This window comes from Anthonomus grandis, chromosome 5 (assembly GCF_022605725.1).
Source record: "Anthonomus grandis grandis chromosome 5, icAntGran1.3, whole genome shotgun sequence".
Classification (NCBI taxonomy): domain Eukaryota; kingdom Metazoa; phylum Arthropoda; class Insecta; order Coleoptera; family Curculionidae; genus Anthonomus; species Anthonomus grandis.
The window spans coordinates 36,301,716-36,329,090 of NC_065550.1; the positions used below are offsets into that span (position 1 = coordinate 36,301,716).

General features: G+C 33.7%; 2 protein-coding genes across 2 annotated transcripts in view; one reads left to right on the top strand and one right to left on the bottom strand.

Moving 5' to 3' along the window:
- The window catches only part of LOC126736222 (kielin/chordin-like protein), an 82,492-nt gene that overhangs the window by 44,352 nt on the left and 10,765 nt on the right, over positions 1 to 27,375 (top strand). Inside the window, exons 6-19 of the mRNA XM_050440478.1 lie at positions 2,601 to 2,741; positions 2,806 to 2,997; positions 4,248 to 4,460; positions 5,222 to 5,446; positions 5,502 to 5,603; positions 11,867 to 12,016; positions 12,610 to 12,787; positions 12,847 to 12,956; positions 13,014 to 13,130; positions 13,214 to 13,369; positions 13,431 to 13,569; positions 16,870 to 17,291; positions 17,353 to 17,532; positions 21,961 to 22,233. Of these exons, the coding sequence (XP_050296435.1) occupies positions 2,601 to 2,741; positions 2,806 to 2,997; positions 4,248 to 4,460; positions 5,222 to 5,446; positions 5,502 to 5,603; positions 11,867 to 12,016; positions 12,610 to 12,787; positions 12,847 to 12,956; positions 13,014 to 13,130; positions 13,214 to 13,369; positions 13,431 to 13,569; positions 16,870 to 17,291; positions 17,353 to 17,532; positions 21,961 to 22,233 (2,598 nt within the window). The remainder of the gene's footprint in view (positions 1 to 2,600; positions 2,742 to 2,805; positions 2,998 to 4,247; positions 4,461 to 5,221; positions 5,447 to 5,501; positions 5,604 to 11,866; positions 12,017 to 12,609; positions 12,788 to 12,846; positions 12,957 to 13,013; positions 13,131 to 13,213; positions 13,370 to 13,430; positions 13,570 to 16,869; positions 17,292 to 17,352; positions 17,533 to 21,960; positions 22,234 to 27,375) is intronic.
- On the bottom strand, positions 6,546 to 8,214 carry LOC126736233 (uncharacterized). The gene is made up of 2 exons (XM_050440498.1): positions 8,074 to 8,214; positions 6,546 to 7,968 (listed from the first exon to the last, which is right to left on the bottom strand). Exons 1-2 carry the CDS (start codon positions 8,210 to 8,212, stop codon positions 7,715 to 7,717), a joined length of 393 nt encoding a protein of 130 aa, XP_050296455.1. The 5' UTR covers positions 8,213 to 8,214; the 3' UTR covers positions 6,546 to 7,714.

Sequence of the window (27,375 nt, forward strand, 5' to 3'; positions counted from 1 at the left end):
TAATTAATTCTTAACTTTCACTCGAGTTCATCACTTTTATAATGAAATATCACAGGTGATGATGCACTCGGGTGCACCCAAGTGACACATATATTATTATCCTCTATTTTTTAATAAATTTTTGGTTTTGGTATATTTATCAACCGTATATGGTCAAGGAATATGTATTAAACTGTAGAATATACGTATATTACATGACACGGGAATTACATATCTAATTTTTAAACTTGATTACTACACCTCAAACTTTTGATGAAATTGAATGAATTGAAAAATCACTGTTTCTCGTTCTTATTGTATAATTTAATAACGCTGTTTTTATACTAAATATATATAAAAAATTATAATAAATTTATATAAACAGGTTATTAAATTAAATATTGAATACATATTTTCTGCAAAAACATTGTTTTTCATTACAACAACCCTTAACCCCCCACCCACCCCAAACATTTGCCCAGTAAGAAATTCTTTTGAAAAATCACCGTTTTTCGTGTATAAAATCCAATCTAATAGCACTGTTTTTGTATTAATTATTTATTAATTATTAATATATATTTATAATTATGCTACGTTCTTAGTCCGACTCTGTCGCATTTCAGACGTCCGTCAGATGACAAGTGACGGATAAACAACGTGTTAACTGTCACTTGTCGTTGAGCCAAGGTGTGTATGACTGTTGGGGACAGGGTCGCACTAAGAATGTTTTTTTTTAAATTAATTCAATTTGTACTTAGAGGCAGTTGAATTTTTTTTTCTTTAAAAAAAATTAATTAATTTTTTTATTCAATTGCCTTATTTACTACTTACTGCTTAGTTATCGGTTTATTTAATTTTATAATAAGCTTCATATAAAATAAAATTCTCCTGCTTAACTTTTTTTTTACATAATTAAATTACCAACCACTTAGACGGACTCTGTTGCATTCGATACGTCACTCAGGTGACAAGTGACAGATAAACATCGCGTAACTGTCACGTGTCAGTGAGTCGTAGTGAGACAGGGCCGCACTAAGAATTTTTTCTTAATTTAATTTTCTCTCACAGGCATTTGAAATATACATACATTTTTATTATATATTTTTTTATATACATACATTTTTATTATATATTTTATTATATATTATATATTTTTAATTAAATTTATTTATTTCGATGATACCAGCTGTTATTCATGTGTATTATTTTGGAAAACAATGATTTTTGAATACAATTTCTTACTGGTAAGTTGTGTGGGGTGGGTGGGGGGGTAAAGGTAAAGTTAATGAAAAACGGTTTTTTGGCAGTAAATAATTGCCTGAGAAAAAAATGCTTTTTAATAAAATTATAGGTGATAAAAAATCTATAGTTTTTGTATCTATACTTTCCTTACACCTCTTTCTTGGCTAGCTTAAAGCTATTACATAATAATAATAATACCTATACTTAATGCAATTATAATTAATAATTAGTTCCTTAAATACGCCATAAGATTTTTATTAAAACTCTTTAGTGAATCTGCATTTTTCACCCAGTCAGGCAAGGAATTATAAAATTGAATTCCACTGTAAAACAACGATTTTTGTAAAGCTGTCGTCCTTACCTTGGGGATGTTACATTGATTGTTTGACCTCAAATTATGATCATAAAAGTTCTCTCTAGTTAATAGATATGAAGTCGTTCACAATTTTAAAGTTTAAAATCCTAATTTGCCTTTTCAATGCATTGCTATCATCTATTCAGCCTAAAGTAGTCAACATGCCTTGAATAGATACTGACATATTCCAGGCAGTTCAAGGAAGTTATCAATTTATTCCAGGCAATTGAAATTAATTCCATATTTATCCAGGCAGTAATTTTTTCTATACTCTTGACATTAACTTGTTATCTTGGAAGAAATAAAAAGTTCCTCCAAGCTCTCCTATTTTATTTTCTCGCTCTGGAATGATTAAAACTTCCTGGAAAAATTTAAATATTTGTCCAGATTTTACTTATACGAGTAGATTATTTTCAGGTATTCTCCGTCCCACGCGCACTAATCATAAACTATCACAATAAAATGTTAATCCTCGTCTAAAGTGATCATCACTACGTCAGCCTATAAACAATTAAAGGCGATTCATGACGTGACTGAAAAATTATAAATATGGTAGGAACGCAAAAAATCCAATTTCTTAGATAGACTTTTATTACCTTAATGCAAAAGAATATAACGACCATAGAACTATCAGTAATGAGTCGGACGCTCAACATATTGCTAAAGATATTAAAGATTCTTCACTGAATTTTTAGTAAATTAAAACAAGATATTATGAAATCGATATTTTTTTCACAATTTTATCACAATTTAATAAAATGCGCATAACTTTATTTCGTTGTAGTTGTAATCTATATTTATGTAATCTATGATTTACATAGCTAGTCTTTAAAGTCAATCACTACACTTCGAATATGTGATAAAATGACCCCGATATCACATATATGCCACTGTGTAGGATACGATATACTTTTCATATACAGAGAAATCTAGAAAAAATAGGAAATCCATTAACGTGTATGAAACAATAATTATACCAAATAAGATATACCAATTAAAAAAATTGAAGAATGCAAATTTCCAGGTAAAAGAGGACGTAGCTTGGACAACATTTGCCCCGTGGGAGACCCCTTAAGGATCAGCGACACCGTCAGACCCTTTTTATGCGGCACAGATCCGGGCAAACCCACTTGCCCGCCGATGTATCAGTGTTTAGTGCAAAAAGGTTTTAACGCATTTTATATTTTATTTAATCATTCGAAGTGTTAATTTTTTAATGGATTTATTAGGGAACGACTACGGGGTGTGCTGTCCCGCCTCCTTAAAGATCCAGAAAACCGGTCAGTGTCCCATTAAAGTGGAAAACAAGGAGTTGGAATGCGGGAATTCGTGCGGCCACGACCTGGAGTGTCCTTCCGTGCAAAAATGTTGCCAGACTGATCAGTGTGGGTCCAGTTGTATGCATCCGAAGAATTTTACAGGTAGGACAAGCTTTTTTCTGGATTAAAAAATTATACAAAAGTCAAAGAATAAAGTGCCTGGAAATTATGAAATTTTATATAAAATACTTTTCTTCAAATACCTGGAAAAACGTGAATAATTAATCCGTGACGCCCTCTGAAAACAACAACTAAGTGTATCATCGGCAAAATATTTATAAAAATTTTACGAATACAGTTCCATTTCTTGCCTATTAGCTCCACAATTAATAAAGATGTTTTATCGTCGTTTAAGCCTTATTTAGTCTTTTATGAAGAACTGTGTTATGTATAATCATCTTGACACCCAAAAGCTGATGGTCACTTATAGGAAACAGGAAAGTTTCATGACAGTTCTTTGGAATCCAAATTGTTCATAATGAGGTATTCAATCAGTAAAAAAAAATTATTATTATTAATTTCCTAAAAAATATTCTTTTGAATCTATTGAATTAATATTAGATAAATTAGAGCCTATTAAATAGTCATCAATTTTTTTATTAATTTATTTAAATAATTTCTAAGTGCGAACCTGTCTCACGCTTCGAGGTAATGACAAGTGAGAGTTAACGCGTTCTTTATCTGTCACTTGTCACCCTGGTGAAGTATGAAATTAGACGGAGGCGGACGTAGATTAAAAAAATCAATAATTAATAAATCTGGAACTGTAATAATTGATTTTTTCCAAGCAGTTGATATATTTATAAAATTAATTATTTAACAACGGAAAAATATATTTTAACTGAAAATAATTTCATAAATTAAACTCGATTTTTAAAAAAAAAACCTTGATGCGACCCTGTCTCCAACTGTTATCCTCAACGACAAGTGACAGTTAACGCGTTATTTATCTGTCGCTTGTCAGCTGAGTGAAGTGCGGAACGCGACAGGGTCGGACTTTGACATTTTAATCTATTAAATTCACTTTTAATATTTGAACTTTAGAAACAATAAGAAAACGATGATACTCGTGATATTAATCTAAATGGCACCGTGGCAACGATTCCCATGACATTTCCAAACATTCACGTTTTTGCAGAATAAGATTCTCCGATGGACGATATCTTTGTTATTAATTCGTATTAAAACTAGCTTAAAATTAAATGTCAAATTGGCCGCCATTTTGAATTTTCCAATTGTGATCTATTTTTTTTGTAAGTCACGCCTCAAAATTCATAGTACTGCCAAAGAGTAAGGTTATGTCTAATCCAATATGGCGCCCAACTGACTATATATTAATTTGTTTTTAACAGAATGTTACCATCAAAAAGCGTTATCGGAAGTGTTGGCGGTAAGCGAACGTGCCGGCAGAGGTTATGTTCCGCAATGTACCAAAGACGGCCAATTTGAGCCGAAACAGTGCAGCAGAAACGGTTTGGTCTGCTGGTGTGTGGACCGGATGGGCAGGAAATTGAAAGGATCCATGGGACCTGCGGATATCGTCGACAATTGTACCCTCACTGAAGGTTAGCACAAACCAAAGCCATATTTTAGCGAATAAGCACCTTATTCGGTTGTCTAACAGCTGTCAGAGTTTAAATATTAGCTATACCTTTGATCAGTATTGCATTCGTTTTGAAGACTGACCTAAACCATGAAAACACCCATTTGTCTAAGTTTTCAAAACGTTTAGAGTCTAAATCCGATCTCATACATTTTTAGGATCAGATCTAGATCGTAACAAAATACAAATTCATTTCGCCCTGAAAACTTTTATAAAGGGCAGACATTTGCCCAAGAGGAAATACAATAAACAAAAAAGTTACTGGCGTAAACATAACCTCACTCATATTTTTTCACCACAGAAATAAACACAAACTAATCAAAAATCAATTTAAAAAAAATATCCGTGCAACCTCACCTCTAGGTTTTTTGCTTTTTCTTTTCTGCCTTTTTATTTGGTTTGCATGTCTTAACTGTCTCATATACATTAATATTAAATAAATTAAAACTAATACTATGAAATATAATGCTTCTCAGCTCTAAAAAAACATAAAAAAATTGATATCAATATTTATTGTTTATTATTGTTTGTATAGCTTCCCTTTGACTTTGACATATCGAATTTACTCGCTAAAATATGGCTCAAGTACCTATTCACACGTCACTCGTTTCACAAGTGACAGATAAACAACGCCTCAACTGTCACTTGTCATTTGAGTTGAAGTGACTAGGCAGGGTCGTACGATAAGAATTTTCTGTATTTTTATGACAAAATTTTGTTAAGGTCGTTCCTTGGAGATGGCTCGCAGCCTGGATAAAAACGGGAACGAGTGCGAGCGTCTGGAATGCGCGGCCGTCTGCGAATACGGATTCAAACTGGGCGAGGACGGATGCCACACGTGCAAATGCGACGATCCGTGCGACGGGTACACGTGCCCCGAGGACGAGGAGTGCGTCAACGTCAAAGAGGCCACCTGCACCGACTTTTTGTGTCCCACCTTACCCGTTTGTATGTTATCGATTAATCAATTAATTGGTGAATTATCGATGTATATTTTTTGTAGGTCGTCCTAAGGCCGTTTATGCGAACCCTTGCGAGCAAGGCACCCCACTGACCGACGACTTAAGTGGCGCTCCAGTGGCGTGCGCTTTAAGATCAGAAGATGGTAAGTAATATTCCTTGAGCCTTCTATGATGTTCCGAAGTATTTAGGCAATAATTTATATTAGTAGTTGGCATGTTCCTTGAACATTCACTCGGTGACAAATTAAAGGTAGAACAAAGCTTATCGTATTATCGGCATTTTAATCCTCTTCATCGTCGACGTTAGGATTTGTTTTATATGGAACAAGATCTTTGGCTTTCTTTGAACTCGGTAAACTTTCAAAATAACTTTTGTATGCCATTGGAATAAGTTGCTTACTAAGCAAATAAAGTAAGTCTTTTTTTTTGGCTTCTGAAATTGGCAATATTTGTTTATATTTTTGTGTGTGTTAAGTCCAGAGTTTCCCATGATACAGTTTTCATTTTTCTTCCTTGCAAAACATCAAATTCTAAGAATTCATTATCAGCCAATGAATATTTATATTGGATGATGAATGGTTTAGATTTATCAAATCTTAGCCATTTTATTTGTTCCTTAGAAGTATTTACTTTGGTATTTTGCATTACAAGTGACGCCAGTTCCTGTAAGTCATAAAAATCTGGAAAAGCAACTTTATAGACCTGATACGGACATGGTTTTTTTCTTGCCATTTCTATTAACAACCCCTATTCTTCGGTTGTGAAAATTTTGCGATGTTTACGTGCTCGTTCAATAGTGGCGTGTATTGAATCTGCCTCTAGATAGGAATGGCCAGATTCCATGAACTTTAGATCTACAATTTATAAGTGTTCAATTTTATTGACAGCAAACAACATCGCTGCAGTAACAAATTGATTCCGATTTTGCTCTCCGCAAGTATCAGAAAAACTAGAAACATGTGACACAGTCTGAGGTAAGTTGTACAAATACTTTAATAGGCACGTACCAATTTCTGAAGCTCCTTTAGAGCCCTGAGTTTCATCCCAAAGGAAACAGTGACCACTGTGATCAAAAGAATCAAATATGGTGAAATTAAAAACAGAGAGCTTACGCTTGTAATAGATTTGAGAATCAGCGGAAAAAGGGACTAACAAAATAGCTTCTAAATCAAAAGAAATTGCTCGGTAGATTGAGTCTTCTAATGATCTTTTTTTATCTGCATCTTTCATCTCCATTGCTTCTTTCTCCTTCTTTTTGTGAAGTTGCCAGCTTTCTTCCAAATTGGTTTTGTCCGTAGCGCTATAATACACATTGCATGTGGAGCATTGGTCCTCTTTAGGGACATGGAACGACAGTTGTGGATCATAACTATTAAATATTTTTCGGTAAACATTAATAGAAACAGGAGGGATTGATTCACTTGTACAATAAATTTCAACGTACAAATGATACATAACAAATAAATTCAAATCAGTCAATTTTTTCGTATCGCGCCGACTGTAGTGACTTTCCATACGAGGAAAGCTGTCTATATGTTTTTTAACATGATTTGTGGTTTTTTCGGATGTAATATTGGCAGGATTTTTTCCTTTTCGTCCATTAGTACCAATATAAGCTCCACCTGGATCACGTTTTTTCAAAGCAAGGTCAATAATTTGGAAACTTATGCTAAAAGTTGCACAAAAAAATTTTAAGCAAACTCGCACATTAGAGCCTTGTTCATCAGGTAGTGAATATATGCGTGATTAAGTTTTTGTGATATTGCTTTCTGGCTTTCGTTTCCTGTGACGTTGAATGCTATTTTCTGTGACCAACGAGCATAGGCGTGCTTTTTGACGATCGGCATCAGCAAGTCCCCAATACTCTTGATGCAAAATTTGCTCTCTCTCCAAAGATACCTGATCAGAACATTTGAATCTGCACCTTGAGCAATTGATGTAGCTTGGCTTTTTTTCTGGCATAACGATATTTTTTCTGGTTTGATAGCTCTTACTAGACATTCTTTTTATTTTGCGTTCGTTTCTTCTCCATGTATCTGGTTCTGCTTTCCTTTTCCGTGTTTTTTTAACTTCAGGTATCAAAAATTCTCTGGATGTTGTTGGTTGTGGAGGTACTTCTATAGGATTTGTTTCACCATCTTCATCATTGTCACTTGTTGACTCGTTTTCTTCCTCTTCTAGGACATATTCCTCAGAAGTAAATGAACTTTCACTCGGTATTTTATTAGTGAGTAAGTCTTTATCATTATTGGTTTCAATTGTATTCATTGTATACTCGAACAGATTGAATTCGTTGACCGAATATTCGATGTTTTCTATCAAGTTTTCTGGCATTCGTGGTTTTTATGCAATGGACCACAGAAACACCACAGGCAGGATTCGTCTCAATTGACTCTACCAAATTTTCTAGCACTTGTAACGATGCCGATTGTTCTTCTGCAATCTCTTCGCATTGGACCACAGAAACACCACAGGAGGGATTCGTCTCAGTTAACTCTTTAGCTGAATCTGTAACAAGTGCGTACAATAAAATTTGATCAAATTTTATTAAGTCCTAATAAATGAGGCTTTGTTCAATGAGGTAATTATTAAAATGAAGCAATAGTTATTTACCTAACAAGTGCGGAAAGTGATGCTTTATCGCACACGATAGCAGTTGACCGAACAATGCAAAGCGAAGTTCGGTCGAGCCATCAAGGGCGGTAAAGGCACTTTCTGTATGTGTTAAGCACAAAATTTTACCTACGAGCATTAAAAAAGGCATTATTGACTTTGACTTTTACTTTAATTTTCAATTTTGACTTTTACTTTACCGCACACTATGCGATAAAGTAACTTTGCTGCATTGTGTGCAGTAAAGTGATACTTTCCGTCTTGTAAACGGTGCTGTAAAGTGCACTTTATTGCACGCAAGTAGATAAAAATATTAAAAAAGAAGATTTAAAATTTGCAACGATATGAGTGTGGTAAGTGGTAATTCAATGTAACATACCAAAAGGAATAATCAAAATACCTGATTGAGCAGAATTTGGATCATGTGAAGAACTACAATCCTCGCGAAAATCGGTGGACTCCTTGCAGGTTTGTAATGCATTTTGCAGATCTAAAATTAAACCAGAAAATAATGTGTGCATATCCTATAATTTTTAATTTGGCACCAACCCAGTAATTTTTAAATAATAATATAAGGACCAATAGAATACAATAGTTATTATTAGTTAAGCTGGATTTATACAGATAAATAACACAAAATAGCAAATAAGATAAAAAATTAAATAAAGGCCTTATTTGACAGTTCCCATTTATACAGGTAACAAAATAACAAATAAGAAAAAATGGTAACCAATCACATTATCGAACACACATCTGACATCTCTTTCGTTAACTGGAGATAATGACCAAAACAGCCTGCGCATTTGCATTTTCTTCTAACCTTATTCGTTATTTTATCTTATTCCTCTGTATAAATCCGGCTTTACTGTTTCTTACCTGTTGTAATTTTCTTAGAAGCTGTTTCTTGGTGATCTTTTTGCTTTCGTATCAGGTCAACCATCATTTTACCACGTTTAAACATTGTTGCAACAATAAAAGTTCACTTTAACTCACAATAAGCTGCTTCTTATTTAACTAACAGAACACTGCGATGCCAATAAACATCATTATGAAAATAAAAATATAGCAAGTCCAAATAAGTCGAAAATGGAGGGCTTTTGTCAATAATACTACAACGCACATTTATGTTATGTCTTCTTATTATAAACCTGGAAAAGTAGATTTGTTGATTGAAAATGAGTTGTTTTACGAATTGTTGTCTATTGGACAAATATACTTGGGATCTAGCAAGCCTGTTTTGCAGGAAACTAGGTTTGGGTGGGTGATATACAGTCCTATAAAGAGTCCAGTTAAAGTTAATAATCCTGAACTAAGTTGCAATTTTAGCATGAACATTCCACATTCTGAGGTTGAGTTTGATTTGCAGAGGTTTTGGGAGATAGAACATGATATTTGCTATATAAATATGCTAGATGAAGTTAAAAAAAGGTTGTGGTCAGATGAGGCGAGGACTTGTGAAGCTTATTTTAAAGACAATTTCCAGAGAGATAGCGATGGTGAGTTTATTGTTATAATGTCTTGAAAAGGGTTCTGCAGATACTTTAGGAGAATCGTGGGAAAAGGCGCGACATCGTTTCTTATTTTTGGAATGCACGTTTCAATCAAATGCTGAATTTAGAAGATAGTATCAGCAGTTTATAAATGAATATAGAGCTCTAGGTCAAACGAGTGAAATAACGAATGAAAATAAAAATTACTATGCTTATTATGTGCCACACTATGGTGTGATGAAAGAAAGCAGTTTGACCACGAAGTTGCGTGTTGTTTTATTTTGAATTGTAGTATGCAGACGTCAACTGGTGTATCACTTGATGACTTGTAGATGGTAGGGCCTGTAATTCAACCTGATTTATTTAGCATTTAACTAAGATTTCGTGAATTTCAACATGTCTGCAGATGTTGCCAAAATATCTAGGCAGTTTTTGATTGTTCTTCAGCAACGACATCTGCAAACAATTCTTAAGCAAGACTCGGTCAGCAGCAGATCTTATTAAGTATTTAATTTGAATAGTGTCGCCTATGGTCAAGCTTCTGCTAGTTATTTGGTTGTTAGGTGTATTTTCCAGTTAGCGGATGAGTGTGAAGCTGACCGCTTGAATGTATCCAAAAGTAATTAATAATTATTTCTACGCCGATCATTTTTTGGGATCTTTTAATTCAGTCTAGGAAGCGGTAGATATTTCTAAGGCAGTATCAGCTAGAATCTGGACAGTTTCAGTCAAGACAGTGGCTGTCTAATGACAAGGAGATTTTAAGTAGTTTGCGTCCAGACTTTAAAGAGTTTAATGTCATAGAGTTTTGTGAGAATGAGAAAACCTTAGGATTAACTTAATTTTGTGCGTTAGATATTTAAGTGACCCTTAAGTTTTTGATCCTTTGGGGTTGCTATCACCGTGCATAGTTATTGCAAAGATATTTATTCAAAGACTTTGGCTAGAAAAGTTGTCGTGGGATGAGGAATTATCTTAAAATCTACGTTAGTACACTAAAACTTTAATATACTAAATACTACGTTATACTACTAAAGTTTCAGATGGAGTTGCCTAGTATAAATGAACTTAAGATTCCGCGACATGGCCCGTGTCCTAAGGCTTTTGTGTTAGAGTTACATGGCTTTTCGGATGCGAGCGATGTTGCATATGGAGGTGTTATTTATTTGCGTTCGATAGATTATGAAGGTCGTGTCTCGATAAGACTTTTATGTGCAACAAGTAAAGTGAGTTCTTTGAACCGATCGATAACGTTTGAAAATTCGTGGAGTTCATGTGGTCGCACAATTGTTGGATAAAGTTTGAAATTCTTTAAATGGGAAGTTCGTTTACTAGGTGCATACTTTAGACAGATTCAACAATAGCCATAGGGTGATTAAAAACTTCTCCAAATATGCTTCAGACCTTCAGTAGTAGATTTTCAGAAATCCAGAAATTGACTGGTAAGCATGAGGGGAGGCATATTTCCTCAAAGCTTAATCCGGTGGAACGATCCATCATTTTTAAGAGAGAATGAAGATTTTTGGCCACAATCTATCGATAATTTACCGGACTTGCGTACTAAAAAGAAAATATTTTCCTTGATTTCTCTTGAGTTCGATTTGTTTATTTTTAAAAGATTTTCAAGTTATAGTAAATTGGTTCGTGTTATTGTGTAACAGGTCAATTCTGTTTCGGGATCTCAGAAATCGAGGACTACTAAGTGCCTCCACCTTTCTTGTTATAAAAGATTCTTGTTAATTGTTCTAAAAAAATACAAATATTGTATGTCCGGACTTACTATATTTGTGCTTCGACCAGTTGTGCACTGCTTTAGAATCCATTAGATACTATAAGTGTGCTTAGACGGAACTTATTAATCTGTGGTTTTACAATATGAGTGAAGTGTTGATCCCCACCTTACTCGTCATTCTGGACATACAATATTTGTACAGATTATAGATCCGCCCTACTGGGTTCAAACTATACCTTTACCCCGAAATGGACAAAAAGTGGGCATACAATATTTGTGCTTTAAACCATCGATATATCCTCAGGAATCCCTCTATTTTAATGTAAAATAATTATTACAATATACTTAGTGGTTCAAGAGTCATGTCCAATAATTGCAACTGCAATGCATGATGTTGCAATATACGTTTTCAAATTTGACAGGTCTTGACAAAATCGCCTCTAACTCTAAAACCTTTTGAGGTACAAAAACTGTTCATATATCAAATCGCTGGGAAATAAATGCCCCTTTTAACTGACCTGACCCTTTTAAGAATATTCCGATTGTTTAATGAGAAAATTTAATTTTTTAGGTACCCTTTGCCCGAGTTCCTACGAATGTACCGCCGTCCCTGGATCGACTCAAGCCGTCTGTTGTCCGGTGGAAAACCTGGACGAGATGGATCAGCTCGACGGGGAGGCTTCCGAGGACTATAATCAAGCAGAACAAAGACCCCAAACAAGTATATTAACTTCTATCACTAACGTAACTTAAACTTTTATTACTGGCAAAAATCTGAAGCTAAAGTGGACATTTTTAACTTGAATATATTTAATTGTAAAGTAATATGCGGTTCATAAAGGAGATAAGAAAATTAAAATAATCAATAAAATAATGCCACGTCATAGCGTTAAGGGTAAACCTAACCTAACTTTGGCTCACCGGTGAAAAAGTGCACTTATTGAAACGAACAGAGAAATCCGGGTATTTCGCTAGAAATTATAACCAATTTGCATTTTACAGAAACACATAACGGTCTTTTTTACAAAAAAAAATCACTAATACACCCCCGAATATCAATTACAAACGCTCGGTAGTATCGTTCGGATCGTTGCCAACTGAAAAAAAATTATAAGAATTACAAGTCTATTTCTTTTTAAATTCTCTATCACGTATTAAAATTAATGACGTTTAAACTGGACCACCACATATAATGGAACATTTTATAACGCTTGCATACCGAACCGTGATTGGCCAAAAATTCCCGCCTAATTTAAATCGTTTGGACAAATGAACTTTTTTTTTTATTACCGTATAATTTTGTGCATTTTTTAGTGTGTGAATACCTAAGAGAATTCTCGGAAAGTATGGAGGGTACAAGGGAAGGAATGGCACTGGCTCTGCCCACCCCCGAATGTGACCTCGCTGGTAACTATCTGAGTACCCAATGTGACCCAAAAAGTGAGGAGTGTTGGTGCGTGGATAATTACGGAACGGAAATTCCTAGATCCAGGTAGGTTCAAATGAAAAACTTATTTTTTATACGGGAATTTATAGTATTATGTGATATAGGACCGGGGATAATTCAACGGACTGCGACGAACTGAGGAAATCTTTGGATTGTCTGGATCTCACTTGCAGAATGGGTTGCGAATATGGATTCGTATTATCGAAGGAGACCAGTGAGTAAATAGGGAATAAATTTTTTTTGCAGGGTGTTATAGCGCAAAATTCCACAGGTTGCCCCACCTGCCAGTGCAGGGACCCGTGCAGTGGCGTAACGTGCAACGAAGACGAACAATGTCAACTGGTCGAAGTCAGCTGCAAAGATCACTATTGTCCTCCCGTACCTGCATGTAAGATTTTATTTATTTTTTCTTAGGATACAAGTCAAACCAGAAATAACGGGGTTCTTATTAAAGGATAATTCTTGTCACAGGTCTTCCAAAAAAAGTGGGCCAATGTCCATATTTGGTCCCAGCGGCGTCTCCGACCTGCGACTTCGAATGCAACTCAGATTTAGCCTGTAATGGTACCATGAGGTGCTGCTCCAACGGTTGTGGTACCCAGTGTATCGAGCCATTACTCTACACAGGTAAATTATTTGATCAAATTCGATAAAAGTAATAATTCATGCTTTTTTTAAAACTTTTTAGCTTGTCAGCATCAACGAACTTTGGCTCAGCACCAGGCACATGAATCAGGAATGCCCGCTGGCAAAGTGTATATTCCTACCTGTACGGAAGATGGAAGTTACAGTAAGAAACAGTGCCATCCAGGCACTAAAGAATGCTGGTAAATATCACTTGATTTATTATCCAGATTAATGTTTTTATCCTCAAACTGATCCTGGGGAGTTCTTCTACATTATTGTGAAAAAATTATGCAAATATCTTAAGTGGTTCCAAAGTTATGCCCTAATTAATAAAAATGGTGATATTTCAATCTGTAGTTGGAAATCTCCAATTCGGTGGCTCTTGGACCTTGGATGACAAAATTGTCTTTAACTCAAAAAGTTTTTGAGGTACAACAATCGTTCATATATTAAATTGTTGGGAAAAGAATGCCCTTTCCGATACTGAAAACCTTTTAGACGTATTCCGGTAATTTTATCGAAATATTCCCAAGATTAGTGAGAATTTTCTTTGAAAAAGGCCTTAATTGAAGCCGCTTTAAGAATTCAAATTTTTCATCCAGAAGTATGTTTTTGCTATCAAATTTATCCTCAGGGTTTTCTCTATATTAGTGTAGAAGAATTATTAAAATATTTGAAGTAGTTCCCAAGTTATGTTCGAAAATGCGACCCAATAAATTTAAAATCTTGACGTGGCACTATGAATTTTATAGCGTCAAATTAGGTAGCTCTTGGACCTTGGATGACAAAATTGTCTCTAACTCTGTAAGTTTTTGAGGTACAAAAATCGTTCATATATGAAGCTTTTAAGTAAGATTTGCCCTTTCCTTGCACCATTTTTATTATTTTGTGCAAATATTTATAAGTAGTAAAAAATGGCTTAGAAAGTTCACCAAAAAAAATGCCTCGACAAAAACTGCTCTGACTCATAAAACTATTAACCTAGAACCTTTTTTTTACCCTTAAATTCATCTTCAGGAACGTCTCTATATTACTGTAAAAAAATTATGAAATTACCTCAAGCGGTTTTCAAGTTATGCCCAAAAATGTTCGCTAGTTAATTAAATCCTTAATGTTGTAATATGCGTTTCTCTTGGACCTCGGTTGACAAAATTGTCTATAACCTTTAGAGTTTTTGAGGTACAAGAATCGTTCATATATGAAATTGTTAGGTGAGAATTGTCCTTTCTTTGTAACATTTTTATTATTTTGTGCAAATATTTGTAAGTAGTAAACATGGCTCAGAAAGTTAACAAAAAAAATGCCTCGACAAAAACTGCTCTGACTCATAAAACTATTAACCTAGAACCTTTTTTTTACCCTTAAATTCATCTTCAGGAACGTCTCTATATTACTGTAAAAAAATTATGAAAATACCTCAAGCTGTTCCCAAGTTATGCCCAAAAATGTCAGCTAGTTAATAAAATACTTAATGTTGTAATATGCGTTTCTCTTGGACCTCGGTTGACAAAATTGTCTATAACTTATTGAGTTTTTGAGGTATAAGAAACGTTCATATATGAAATTGTTAGGTGAGAATTGCCCTTTCTTTATAACATTTTTATTATTTTGTGCAAATATTTGTAAGTAGTAAACATGGCTCAGAAAGTTAACAAAAAAAATAATGCCTCGCCAAAAACTGCTCTGACTCTTAAAATTTCTAACCTAGAACCATGTTTTTACTCTCGAATTGATCCTCAGGAACATTTTTATATTACTGTAAAAAAATTATGAAAATACCTCAAGCTGTTCCCAAGTTATGCCCAAAAATGTCCGCTGGTTAATAAAATCCTTAATGTTGTAATATGCGTTTCTCTTGGACCTCGGTTGACAAAATTGTCTATAGAGTTTTTGAGGTACAAGAAACTTTCATATATAAAATTGTTAGGTGAGAATTACCCTTTCTTTACAACATTTTTATTATTTCGTCCGAATATTTGTAAGTACTAAAAATGGCTCAGAAAGTTAACAAAAAAAAAATGCCTCGACAAAAACTGCTCTGAATCTTAAAATTTCTGATCTAGAACCATGTTTTTACTCTCGAATTGATCCTCAGGAACGTCTCTATATTACTGTAAAAAAATTATGAAATTACCTCAAGCGGTTTTCAAGTTATGCCCAAAAATGTCCGCCAATTAATTAAATCCTTAATCTTGTAATAGGCGTTTCTCTTGGCCTCGGTTGACAAAATTGTCTATAATTTATAGAGTTTTTGAGGTACAAGAAACGTTCATATATGAAACTATTAAGTAAGAATTGCCCTTTCTTTGAAACATTTTTATTATTTTGTGCAAATATTTGTAAGTAGTAAACATGGCTCAGAAAGTTAACAAAAAAAAATGCCTCGACAAAAACTGCTCTGACTTTTAAAATTAGACCTAGAACCATGTTTTTACTCTCTAATTGATCCTCAGGAACATTTTTATATTACTGTAAAAAAATTATGAAAATACCTCAAGCGGTTTTTAAGTTATGCCCAAAAATGTCCGTCAATTAATTAAATCCTTAATCTTGTAATAGGCGTTTCTCTTGGACCTCGGTTGACAAAATTGCCTATAACTTATAGAGTTTTTGAGGTACAAGAAACGTTCATATATGAAATTGTTAGGTGAGAATTGTCCTTTCTTTATAACATTTTGATTATTTTGTGTAAATATTTGTAAGTAGTAAACATGGCTCAGAAAGTTAACAAAAAAAAAATGCCTCGACAAAAACTACTCTGACTCTTAAAATTTCTGACCTAGAAACATGTTTTTACTCTCGAATTGATCCTCAGGAACATTTCTATATTACTGTAAAAAAATTATGAAAATACCTCAAGCGGTTTTCAAATTATGCCCAAAAATGTCCGCCAATTAATTAAATCCTTAATCTTGTAATAGGCGTTTCTCTTGGACCTCGGTTGACAAAATTGCCTATAACTTATAGAGTTTTTGAGGTACAAGAAACGTTCGTATACGAAACTGTTGGGTAAGAATTGCTCTTTCTTTATAACATTTTGATTATTTTGTACAAATATTTGTAAGTAGTAAAAAATTACTCAGAAAGTTCACCAAAAAAATGCCTCGACAAAAACTACTCTGACTCTTAAATTTTTTAACCTGGAACCATATTCTTACTCTTAAATTGATCCTCAAGAACATCTCTATATTACTGTAAAAAAAATTATGAAAATACCTCAAGCGGTTCCCAAGTTATGCCCAAAAATGTCCGCTAGTTAATAAAATCCTTAATGTTGTAATATGCGTTTCTCTTGGACCTCGGTTGACAAAATTGTCTATAACTTATAGAGTTCTTGAGGTACAAAAATCGTTCATATATCAAACTGTTGGGCAAGAAATAACCTTTTTATATCCAGAACCTTTTGAAAAATATTTCATCAAATAAAGTGTTAAAAACCCGAACCAATTAAAACAAATAATATTAACTAAACTCAACATGTTTTCGTGGTTATATTTCAGGTGCGTAGACGACCACGGTTTCGAAATCTCCCAAACCCGAAGCCGTTTCAACAACTTGACCTGCGACCCTGCACCAGAATCCGACAAGTGCCCGCAGGTAGACTGCGCGGACGAATGCGAACACGGTTTCATAATGGACCGGGAGGGCTGTAGAACCTGCGAATGTGTAGACCCGTGCACGCGAATTTCGTGCAGGGGCGAGGGGGAAACCTGTAGACTGGTCGCGGTAGAGTGTGTCTCGTGGCCCTGTCCCTCGGTGCCCATGTGTCTACCGAAGAAGGAGAATCCCTGTCAAAATGGCGAACCGTTGAAAATGGGCGAGGAATCGTTCAGTTGCGGACCGGAGGCGGAAACTTGTCCCTCTTCGCATAAATGTCAGCTCAGTCCGGTCGGTGAATATGCCGTGTGCTGTCCAAAACCACGTAAGTATTGTCTTTTTATTTTTAAATTGAAGGGTATAAATTAAACTTTTGGGTCTTTTAGGAGATGTTTGCTTCGAACAGTTGGACACAGGCAGATGCCAAGATCCAAGTGACACGAGGAACCTGACCAGGTACTTCTTTAATTCGAAAAGTAACCGGTGCGAGATGTTTATCTACGCGGGATGTCAAGGAAATCACAATAATTTTCATACGGAGTCGATGTGTAATACCGTATGTCCCGGTAAGTTTCCTGGTTAGGGATTCTACGTGTAATTTTCCGGTTTCCAGAATCTCTTATTAGCCGAGATCGCGCATTCGTCCAACCCATTTTTAGGCTCAAAAATTGTCATTTTACGAATTTTCAAAGTGCTCTTATTCTCTTATTTCTCATCGTATCCCGTTATAACCGGGTATTTTTGTGATCTATAGGATGAGGGTAAGACGTTGGTCTAGTTAGTTCGAAATCGAAAAATTGAAATCTTGGAAAAATTCTTATCCTGAAAAATGAAAAATCCCAAAATTTGAAGGTTGATATCTCGGCTTCTGTGGACCCTATCTGGAAAATTCCAACGGTTTTATCTTAGTTTCGTCCTTGTGAATCCAACGAGACCATCCGCAACATCGTAGCTCTCTTAATAGCTAAGATCTCGCATTTTTAGAGCCCATTTTTGGGCTAAAAAAAACGTCAAAAATGGTCATTTTTCGAATTTTCAAAGGGCTCTCATTCCCTTATTTCTAAACGTAGCCTTTTAATTTATTAGTAGCTCTATTTATCTGCCAACCATATATTCTTTGTGTCAAAATACGATGCCTTTTTTTTAATTTACATCAGGATTGTACTCATTCTAAAGAAACTAGAAATATTCTTCCAGGCAATGGAATCATCAGGCGTTCAATTTCCTGAAGAAAGTTCAATATTTCCAATTGCCTGGAATAATATTTCCAGTTTCTTTCGATGCAGAATTAAATTCTGGCCTTGTTCATAATCTTATTGAGTGGTCTCAACTGCCTGGAATAAATAAAAATATTTTTCCAGGCAGTTGGATTGGAAACTCTTAACTTAAGGCTCCGCATCACGGCCATGCGAAAATATCATTTTAAGGGCTTAGAAATCCGGGTATAATTTGAAAACCGTTAGACTTTTTGACTCAATTTTTTTTTTATTTTATGGATAAAGGATCAACACATGTCCGTAATTATATGAAAATCTGAGGATATGCCTAGAAATATATAAATTTGTTAATCAAACATTGTTGATATTCAAACGCCATTTAAGAGTAATTATAAATTTTAAATTAAGTTTAAACATAATTATAGACATCGACCAAACCTTTGTCTAAAGGCTAGTCAAATTTTTTTTAAAAAAAAGTTAAACCATTGCTGAAATATTCGCGGATTTCGAGAGCCTTGCAAGTGCATTTTTACTAGCAGCGACGTGGCGGCCTCTGCTGATTATATGAGTACTTGATACTTTATGAGATGGGTGGTTTTCAGGTTCGTATTCTAAATATTTCATTTAAATTTAAATATAAGAGTCATATTGGAATCAGATCTATATGTTAGTAAAGGCATATTTGAATCAACTAGGTACCTACTATTTTTTAAGGAAAAAGTTGTGCTCGTGTTTTGATTAATCATTGTGATTTTATGAAAATGGCAGTAAATTAATTTGAGATAAATTACGCTGAGAATAAAAATTCAGGTTACTAAAGCCTATTAAATTAAATCAACACTATTATTAAAATAGCCTAAAAAATACAGGATTGTTATTATTCCAGTTTTCTATCAATCTCTCTTAAATTCCAAATTTCTTGGATGGTAAAAATTATACGAATTTAAGGGTTTTATTCTCTATTTGGCAATTCTTAAAAAGGAAGTGATTTGAAAAAAAGGAACTTATTGTAGTGATTAGAAACATTTAGGAATGGAATAATATACGGGGTGACAATTTAAAAACTTGAAATGACCATTTATATTAGGAACGAAAAACTGGAATAAGAAAACGCTCAAAACAGTTTCTATAACACGAAGGGGGAACAAAAAGAAGCATATTATCCCACCCTTATCTGCAACCCCTTGGACAGGGTGACATACACCCCTAAAATCTTAAATAAAAAGGGGGGGTCGAGTAATAGATCATCTTGAAGCTTTTGAAAAATGCTTTCCAATGATACCATAGAAAGCCACATTTCAGGAAATTGATGTCACTCGACTCCCCTTTCTATTTAGGATTTTAGGGGTGTATGTCACCCTCTCCAAGGGGTTGCAGATAAAGGTGAGATAATATACTTGTTTTGTTCCTCTTTCGTTTTATAGAAACTCTTTTGGGCGTTTTTTTATTCCAGTTTTTCGTTCCTAATATATGATTTTATTTAGTTTTTCGTTCCTATTATATGGCCATTTCAAGTTTTTAAATTGTCACCCTGTATGTGATACTTTATTATATTTTATTGAGAAAGGGAACTTGCTTTTTAGTTAAAATCACTATTTAATAGTTTGTGTCGATCTACTGTGTATCGCAATTAGGTGGTTCGCCCTTGTTAATTTTTTATTTTTTTGTTTCTTTTTTTGTGACAATGGTTCGAAAATTGCTTTAAATGATACCACTAACAATACTTTTCTGCTTATTTTGGTAGAAAATAACATTTAAACAACAACATTCTTGCGTGTTCTTGATATCTATATTCTTACAAAATTAATACCCACATCATGCTTTTTTTAAATATTTGACTTTTAATCTAGGTAAAAAAATAAAAACTATAAGTTGGCATACAATGTTATCTTTGACTGTTTACAATTTTTTTTTTCATACCTACCTACCTACTTGCTTGACTCCATTGCTATACCTTCTTCTTATTTTAATATCCAATTCATATAGATACTTTGAATAAGAGTTTTTATGGTAAATTTTTTCGATTTGGTATAATTGTAAAATGTGATGATAATAAAAATAAAGACCAATAACACATAAATCAAACGAAACAAGACCTTTATTACAAAATATACAAAGTTGGCTACATATAAAAAAAACTTATACAATCGTATATTCTTTTAGGGAAATATTTCTAACGTGCATATTTCCATTTTTGCGAGGATCTACAAGATCAGGTAAAAAACATATCGAATAGAATATAGTTAATTTCTTTTTCATGTTTTCGCAGAATACATCGTTTTTTAAAATAATTTCCTTCTTAATGCCCAAAGGTGTCCAAACTGCAAAGCAGCAGTAGGATCTCCCAGTTACCAACAATTGGCCTTGTATTTGGTAAAACCATTTGTGGTTTTTATTAATTTCTCCGTTTTTCTTCCAAAATGATATTTTTCTTTGCATTATCGCATCTTCAGGGGTGAGATTTTTAGCACTAAAGGGGCATTTGATTTCAACAATCCCCTTCTTCCCAATAAGGCCATCGGGAGTCGCTGCCAAGAATGAAATATTTTCGCTTACAAATAAGCCACATGGTAATATCTTCTCATCAATTAATGTTTCTAAAACATTAATTGCCCGTTTTTCATTTTGTTTGCCCCACTCAATGCTAGCAGAATTAATTGTTTTTGGGTACAGAAGTTGTTCCACGAGCTTTTTTGTATCGCCGTTGCTTCTGGCACTAAATTTAGAGCAAATTGCGTAGTAATTTGATGCCGTAAGACGCTTTCTTCGCTCTAAGTGCCACAAATCAGATTGGCTCTGTTCCTTTGTGAGCTCTTTAATTAATTTGATTTCTTCTGCATTTTTTTTAATACTAGCTAGAAAATCTTTTTATTTTTGCAACTCCTCAGGTGTTAGATCAGGCTTTTGACATTATCACCGTAACTGCTATCAAGTCCAGACTTCTCTTTGGTTTGGAATAATCTTTTCCGTTTAATATATTTTTTCTTTAATTCCCTGTTTTTAACTAAGCCAATCGGGCTTTTATGATTAAGGAATTTTTTAATCGTGTATATAGGCTTTTTAGTATTATGAGAAATTACAGAAGCTAAACAGCGTCTCTCACCGCTGCCCCTCAGCTGTGTGGCTAGAAGATAGGTAGCGGAGCCTTAAATGAAAACCACGTTTTTACTGGGAAATTCATGCTCAGACATTCTTTTATTTAGAAGTGAAAAAGTTATGAGAATATTCCCAGTGGTTCCCAAGTTATACCCAAAAATATCCCTTGAAGTGTAAACATCTTAATATTCCAATATGGGTTTAAAGATTTCAACCTTAGAGGTTCTTGGGCCTTGAATAAGAAAATTGCCTCTAACTGAAAAAGTCTTTGAGCTACAAAAATCGTTCAAATATTAAATTAAACTTTTGTTATACGCAATACAGAGTGTTGTAAAAACCATAACACTGTCAAAATCACAATGAAATATTTGCACCAAATACGCTATTCATATAATAAGTACGCTGATGATAGTTAATCTAATTGTAAAAAATTTTAGATTCCAAAATTCCACTGCCCAAGGATTTTTGCAATTTAATGTTAATCTTATATTCTAAAGCAATTCGAAACTGCTGAACACTTGACTTTGCTTTGCATATGCACCTATATACCTACGAAGATCTTGATTAAGGTGGCTAGTTACAACATATTCATATCAAAAAGTTGTCAAATATTTAGTCTTTTCTTTTTTAAATTTTCATCTTGAGACACCTTCAAATTCTCAAATTTCTCTTCTTAAACAGTTTTGAGTCAGTGCGAGCGTCTACGCGAAAAGAACCAACGGCAGTCGGAACGTTACAAAAAAGCGACTTTCGCCCCGCGGTGCGACCCCCAAACGGGCAATTGGCAGCCGGTGCAGTGTTTGGAGCACGTGGGGGTGTGTTGGTGTGTATCCCCCCAGGGGGAACCCGTCAAGGGTACATTGACCAGGGGCGCGGAACCAGAGTGTAACTTTAGACAGGCGAGGAACCGAGCGAGCGATAGGATGGACGTGGAGGTTGATGCTAGCGATTTAGGTGAGTTTTTTTTTTTTAAGGAGGAAAGCTCCCTTAGAAATCCTTTTATATTTTAGTGACATTTTTTTTTAAATATTTTAAGTGGTTATCGAGTTATGACCTAAAATGTCTGTTAGTAAATAGAAAGTTAGGTGTTGCAATGTGAGTTTTAAAAGCTGGGTTTTAAATCTTAGAGTTTTCGAGGTGCAAAAAGTTCATATGTCAAATTAATGGCAACGAAACGGCCTCTGTTTTGGGTAAAATATTCTTATGCATGGCCTAATTATTTCGTGAAAAAAAAATTCAAAATTGTAAATATTAGCAAATAAAAATGCTTTAACCAAAAGTGCTTTATTGACGAAAAACAAAGAAAAACACAAATTCGCGGTCTCACAACACGTAATAAAACGGGCTACACGTGTTTCGCTCTAGTTAGAGCATCATCAGGCCTTTAGAAGCGATCCACACACTTCACAGTAGATAAATAAACGTTATTTATGTACTGTTTCTTTCAGGCAATTGAAAATACTGAACAAATTCATTGGAATCATGAGGCGTTAATTTTCCTGAAGAAAGTTCAATGTTTCCAATTGCCTGGAATAATATTTCCAGTTTCTTTAGAAGGAGAATTAAATTCTGGTCTTTTTTATAATCTTATTGAATAGTCTCAACTGCCTGGAATAAATAAAAATATTCTTCCAGACAGTTGGATTGGAGACTATCTGGTGGAAACTCATGAAGAAAAAAAAAGACCTCTCTTTGACTAAAACCCTTTTAAGAATAATCCAATTATTTCAACCAAAACGGCCCTTACTACCCAAATCCTTAAATGAAAACCAAGTTTTTACTCTGAAATCCATCCTCGAAAATCCCTTTGTTTAGAAGTGAAAAAATTATGAAAATATTCCCAGTGGTTCCCAAGTTACACCCAAAAATATCCCTTGAAGTAAAAATCTTAATATTCCAATATGGGTCTAAAGAGTTCAACCTTGGAGGTTCTTCGACCTTGAATAAGAAAATTGCCTCTAACTGAAAAAGTCTTTGAGTTAAAAAATCGTTCTGATATTAAATTAAACTTTATTTATGTACTGTGAAGTGTGTGGATGGCTTCTAAAGGCCTGATGATGCTCTAGCTAGAGCGAAACACGTGTAGCCCGTTTTATTACGTGTTGTGAGACCGTGACTTTGTGTTTTTCTTTGTTTTTCATCAATTTTGTATGTCGATCTCTTAGAGAATAATGGATGAGATTTTTGGATTTCAAAAGTGCTTTAGTCATCAAAGTTCTTAAGCCAGAGCCATGTTTTTACCTTTAAATCGAGGCTCAGGAAATACTCTTATATTAATGTAAAAACTAATGGAAATATTTCATGTTATTCCCAAGTTATAGCCAAAAATTTCCTCTAACGCATATACATTTTAATACATTATACACACGTTTCCTGTTCAGTCTAACTAACAGGAGAGATATTTCTCAGCGATTCCTTAAACGGGGGTATTTGAGATATCTAGAATGTGCCCTTCATTCACCAATTCTTAAGAATCTTTCTAAATTATTGATCGCGAATATCATTTATTTAGCATAGCAATAATAATTTTGCGTTATATTTAAGTTATAAATGCGTGCATCTAAGGCGGGTTTCTTTGTTTTATTTGGGTGTAATTTACTGTTGTCTTATGTAAGTGTCTGTGTGCATAATAGTGGAACAATATAAAACTTGTATGACTTATACGTTGTTTTATATGGGGTTTTAGAGGCATATAAAAAATTGATAGAAATTCAAGGGCAAATGTTAAATGTGTGTAATTTTACCTGAAACAATAATCCGATGGCGAAATAGCGAATTTTTAAGTGGTTTTTTTTCCAAAAAAATTAATTATGATATTTAAACATTTTAGTCAGACCCCGAATTATAACTATTTTAAATATATATAACTACTATAAATTATAACTGAACCCTTTCCATCCCCATTCAACCCCACCCATCTATAAAAACATCGAAAAAAGAATTTTCAATAATTGATTTTACTGTAAAAAAACATACTCATTATCGTAAAATGACTTATAGGAACGTTTCCTCAAATGCCAGAAAATTCCTGTTTCTCTACCACCAATAACTTCATGTTTTTATTGTTATTATGCCTGAAAAAATATCTTATTTATAACCTTCCTAACTATCCAAAGCAGCGTTTCTACCCTCAAGTCCATCCTCAGAAATCTCCCTATTTAAGTGTAAAAAAATTAGGGAAATATTCCAATTAGTTCCAAAATTATGCCTAAAAAAAATATCTTATTTGAAACCTTCTTAACTATCCAAAGTAGCGTTTCCACCCTCAAGTCCATCCTCAGAAATCTCCCTATTTAAGTATAAAAAAATTAGGGACATTCCAATTAGTTCCAAAATTATGCCTAAAAATATTCCTAATAAATAAAAGCCTTTTATATCGTAATGAAAACATCAAATCTGATGGCTCTAGGACCTTGGAAGGCGAAACTTGAAAAGTCTTTATTCATAAATGAAAACCCTGTGTATGTACATGTTTTAATTTATTAGTAGCTCTATTTATATGACAACCATATATTCTTTGTGTCAAAATATGATGCCTTCTTTTTTAAATTTACATCAGGATTATACTGATTCTAAAGAAACTAGAAATATTCTTCCAGGCAATTGAAAATATTCGACTACATCATAGGAATCATCAGGCGTTAAATTTCCTAAAGAAAGTTCAATATTTCCAATTGCCTGGAATAAATCAAAATATTTTTCCAGGCAGTTGGATTGGAAACTCATAAGGAAAAAAAAGACCTCTCTTTGACTAAAACCCTTTTAAGAATAATCCAATTATTTCAACCAAAACGACCCTTACTACCCAAAACCCTAAATGAAAACCACCTTTTTACTCGTAAATTCATCCTCAAAAATCCCTTTATTTAGATGTGAAAAAATTATGAAAATATTCCAAGTGGTTCCCAAGTTATACCCAAAAATATCCCTTGAAGTGTAAAATCTAAAAAGAGTTTAACCTTGGAGCATCTTGGACCTTGAATAAAAAAATTGCCTCTAACTTAAAAAGTCTTCGAGCTACAAAAATCGTTCTGATATCAAATTAATGGGCAAGAATCATTCTTTCTGCTCCCTAAAACCCTTTTGAGAAAATCTTCTAACATTTGCTAAGAACCACACTCAAGAATTTCAGATCTCAGGAAAACACCCCTTTTCTTCAAATTTTGCTGATCACTTTTTGGAATTCTGTGAAGCAAAATTATTAAAACTGGGTAACAAACTTAAAACTGTTAACTCTTAAAAATGTAAAAGATATAAACGTTACCTTTTTCCAAAATGACCTTCATTCAGTCCACCCCTTTCTTTGTTAAGAGAAAGATGAGGTGTACAATTTTTGTTCACAATTAAAGTTTTCGAGACATGCGTTAAATACTCTTAAGAAGTCATGTCGTGCTTTAAAAACCATATATTTACCCTCATAGTCATTAAAATATCTTTTTTTTTTTTTAATTTACATCAGGACTGTACTGATTCTAAAGAAACTAAAAATATTCTTCCAGACAATTGAAAATATTGAACTAATTCATTGGAATCATCAGGCGTTCAATTTTCTGAAGAAAGTTCAATATTTCCAATTGCCTGGAATAATATTTCCAGTTTCTTTAGAAGGAGAATTAAATTCTGGTTTTGTTTATAATCTTATTGAACGGTCTCAACTGCCTGGAATAAATAAAAGTATTTTTCCAGGCAGTTGGATTGCAAACTTTGGCTAAGTTTTTACTCTGAAATTCATCCTCAAAATCCCTTTATTTAGATATGAAAAAATTATGAAAATATTCCAAGTGGTTCCCAAGTTATACCCAAAAATATCCTTTGAAGTGTAAAAATCTTATTATTCCAATATGGGTCTAAAGAGCTCAACCTTGGAGCCTCTTGGACCTTAAATAAGAAATTTGCCTCTAACTTAAAAAGTCTTTGAGCTACAAAAATCGTTCTGATATCAAATTAATGGGCAAGAATCATTCTTTCTGTCTCTCAAAACCCTTTTAAGAAAATCTTCTAATATTTGCTAAAAACCCCACTCATGGATTTCTAATCTCAGGAGAACACCCCTTTTCTTCAGATTTTTCTGATTCCTTTTTGGTATTCTATGAAGCAAAATTGTTAAGGCTGGGTAGGACTTAAATACTCTTAAGAAGTCATATCGTGCTTTGAAAACCATGTATTTACCCTCATAGACTTTGAAATATCAAAATATCAATATATATACCCTGTATGTATAAATGCGATCCACTGATATTGTCACATTTTAATTATTGTGATCTGATGTATGCCCTGCTTGAGTGGTCAAGACTCGCACAGGATTCAGAAAATGCAAAACTCTTGTATTCTTTTTATTTATGGTAGTAATGAACGTAGTCATGTATTTTATTTAATACAATTGTATTAATCAAAATTTACATTTTTCCGCTAACGTAACGTTAATACACAATAGTTCCTTATAGTATCTTTAGTCTTTTAATATGTAGAAATCTGTATCGTCCTAATTTTAAATTTTATACAGGGTGTTTGGAAGGTGGGTAGCCAAACGGAAATGGTGAATAGGTGAGGCTACTGGCTATTTAAAACGCATAGTATTTTTTTGTTTTTCCTCAAATTTAGGCAGTAATATATTTTTCCTTTTTTTATTAGAGAACCTTCATTTTTTTTTAAATTTTTTGCCAAAATGGTGCACAATTAATTTTATTTTAAAAACTAACGTTGTCTCATTCAGATTTAGGTAATAACTGAGAAAAATATTTAAAGAGAAACTAATGTGGATTAACACACTTCCTCAAATCTATAGAAAAAAAATGTGTGCGTTTTAAATAGCCAGTAACCTCACCTATTCACCATTTCCGTTTGGCTACTCACCTTCCAAACACCCTATATTTTGAATCGTAGATGTCCTTAATGTTTTTAATTTTAATTCTTTTATTTATTGTTGTTTTTATTCTCGATAACGGGTAGTTTTTTTTTTGTTGAACGTATATGTTTTTTGTGATTGGTAAGTTCTGAACCTGTAATGTTATAGCGAGTAAGCTCCTTTTTAAAATTGTCTTGAATTACCTGTATTTTATTTTAGTATCTGATGATGGCTGTTTACACAGTTGAAAT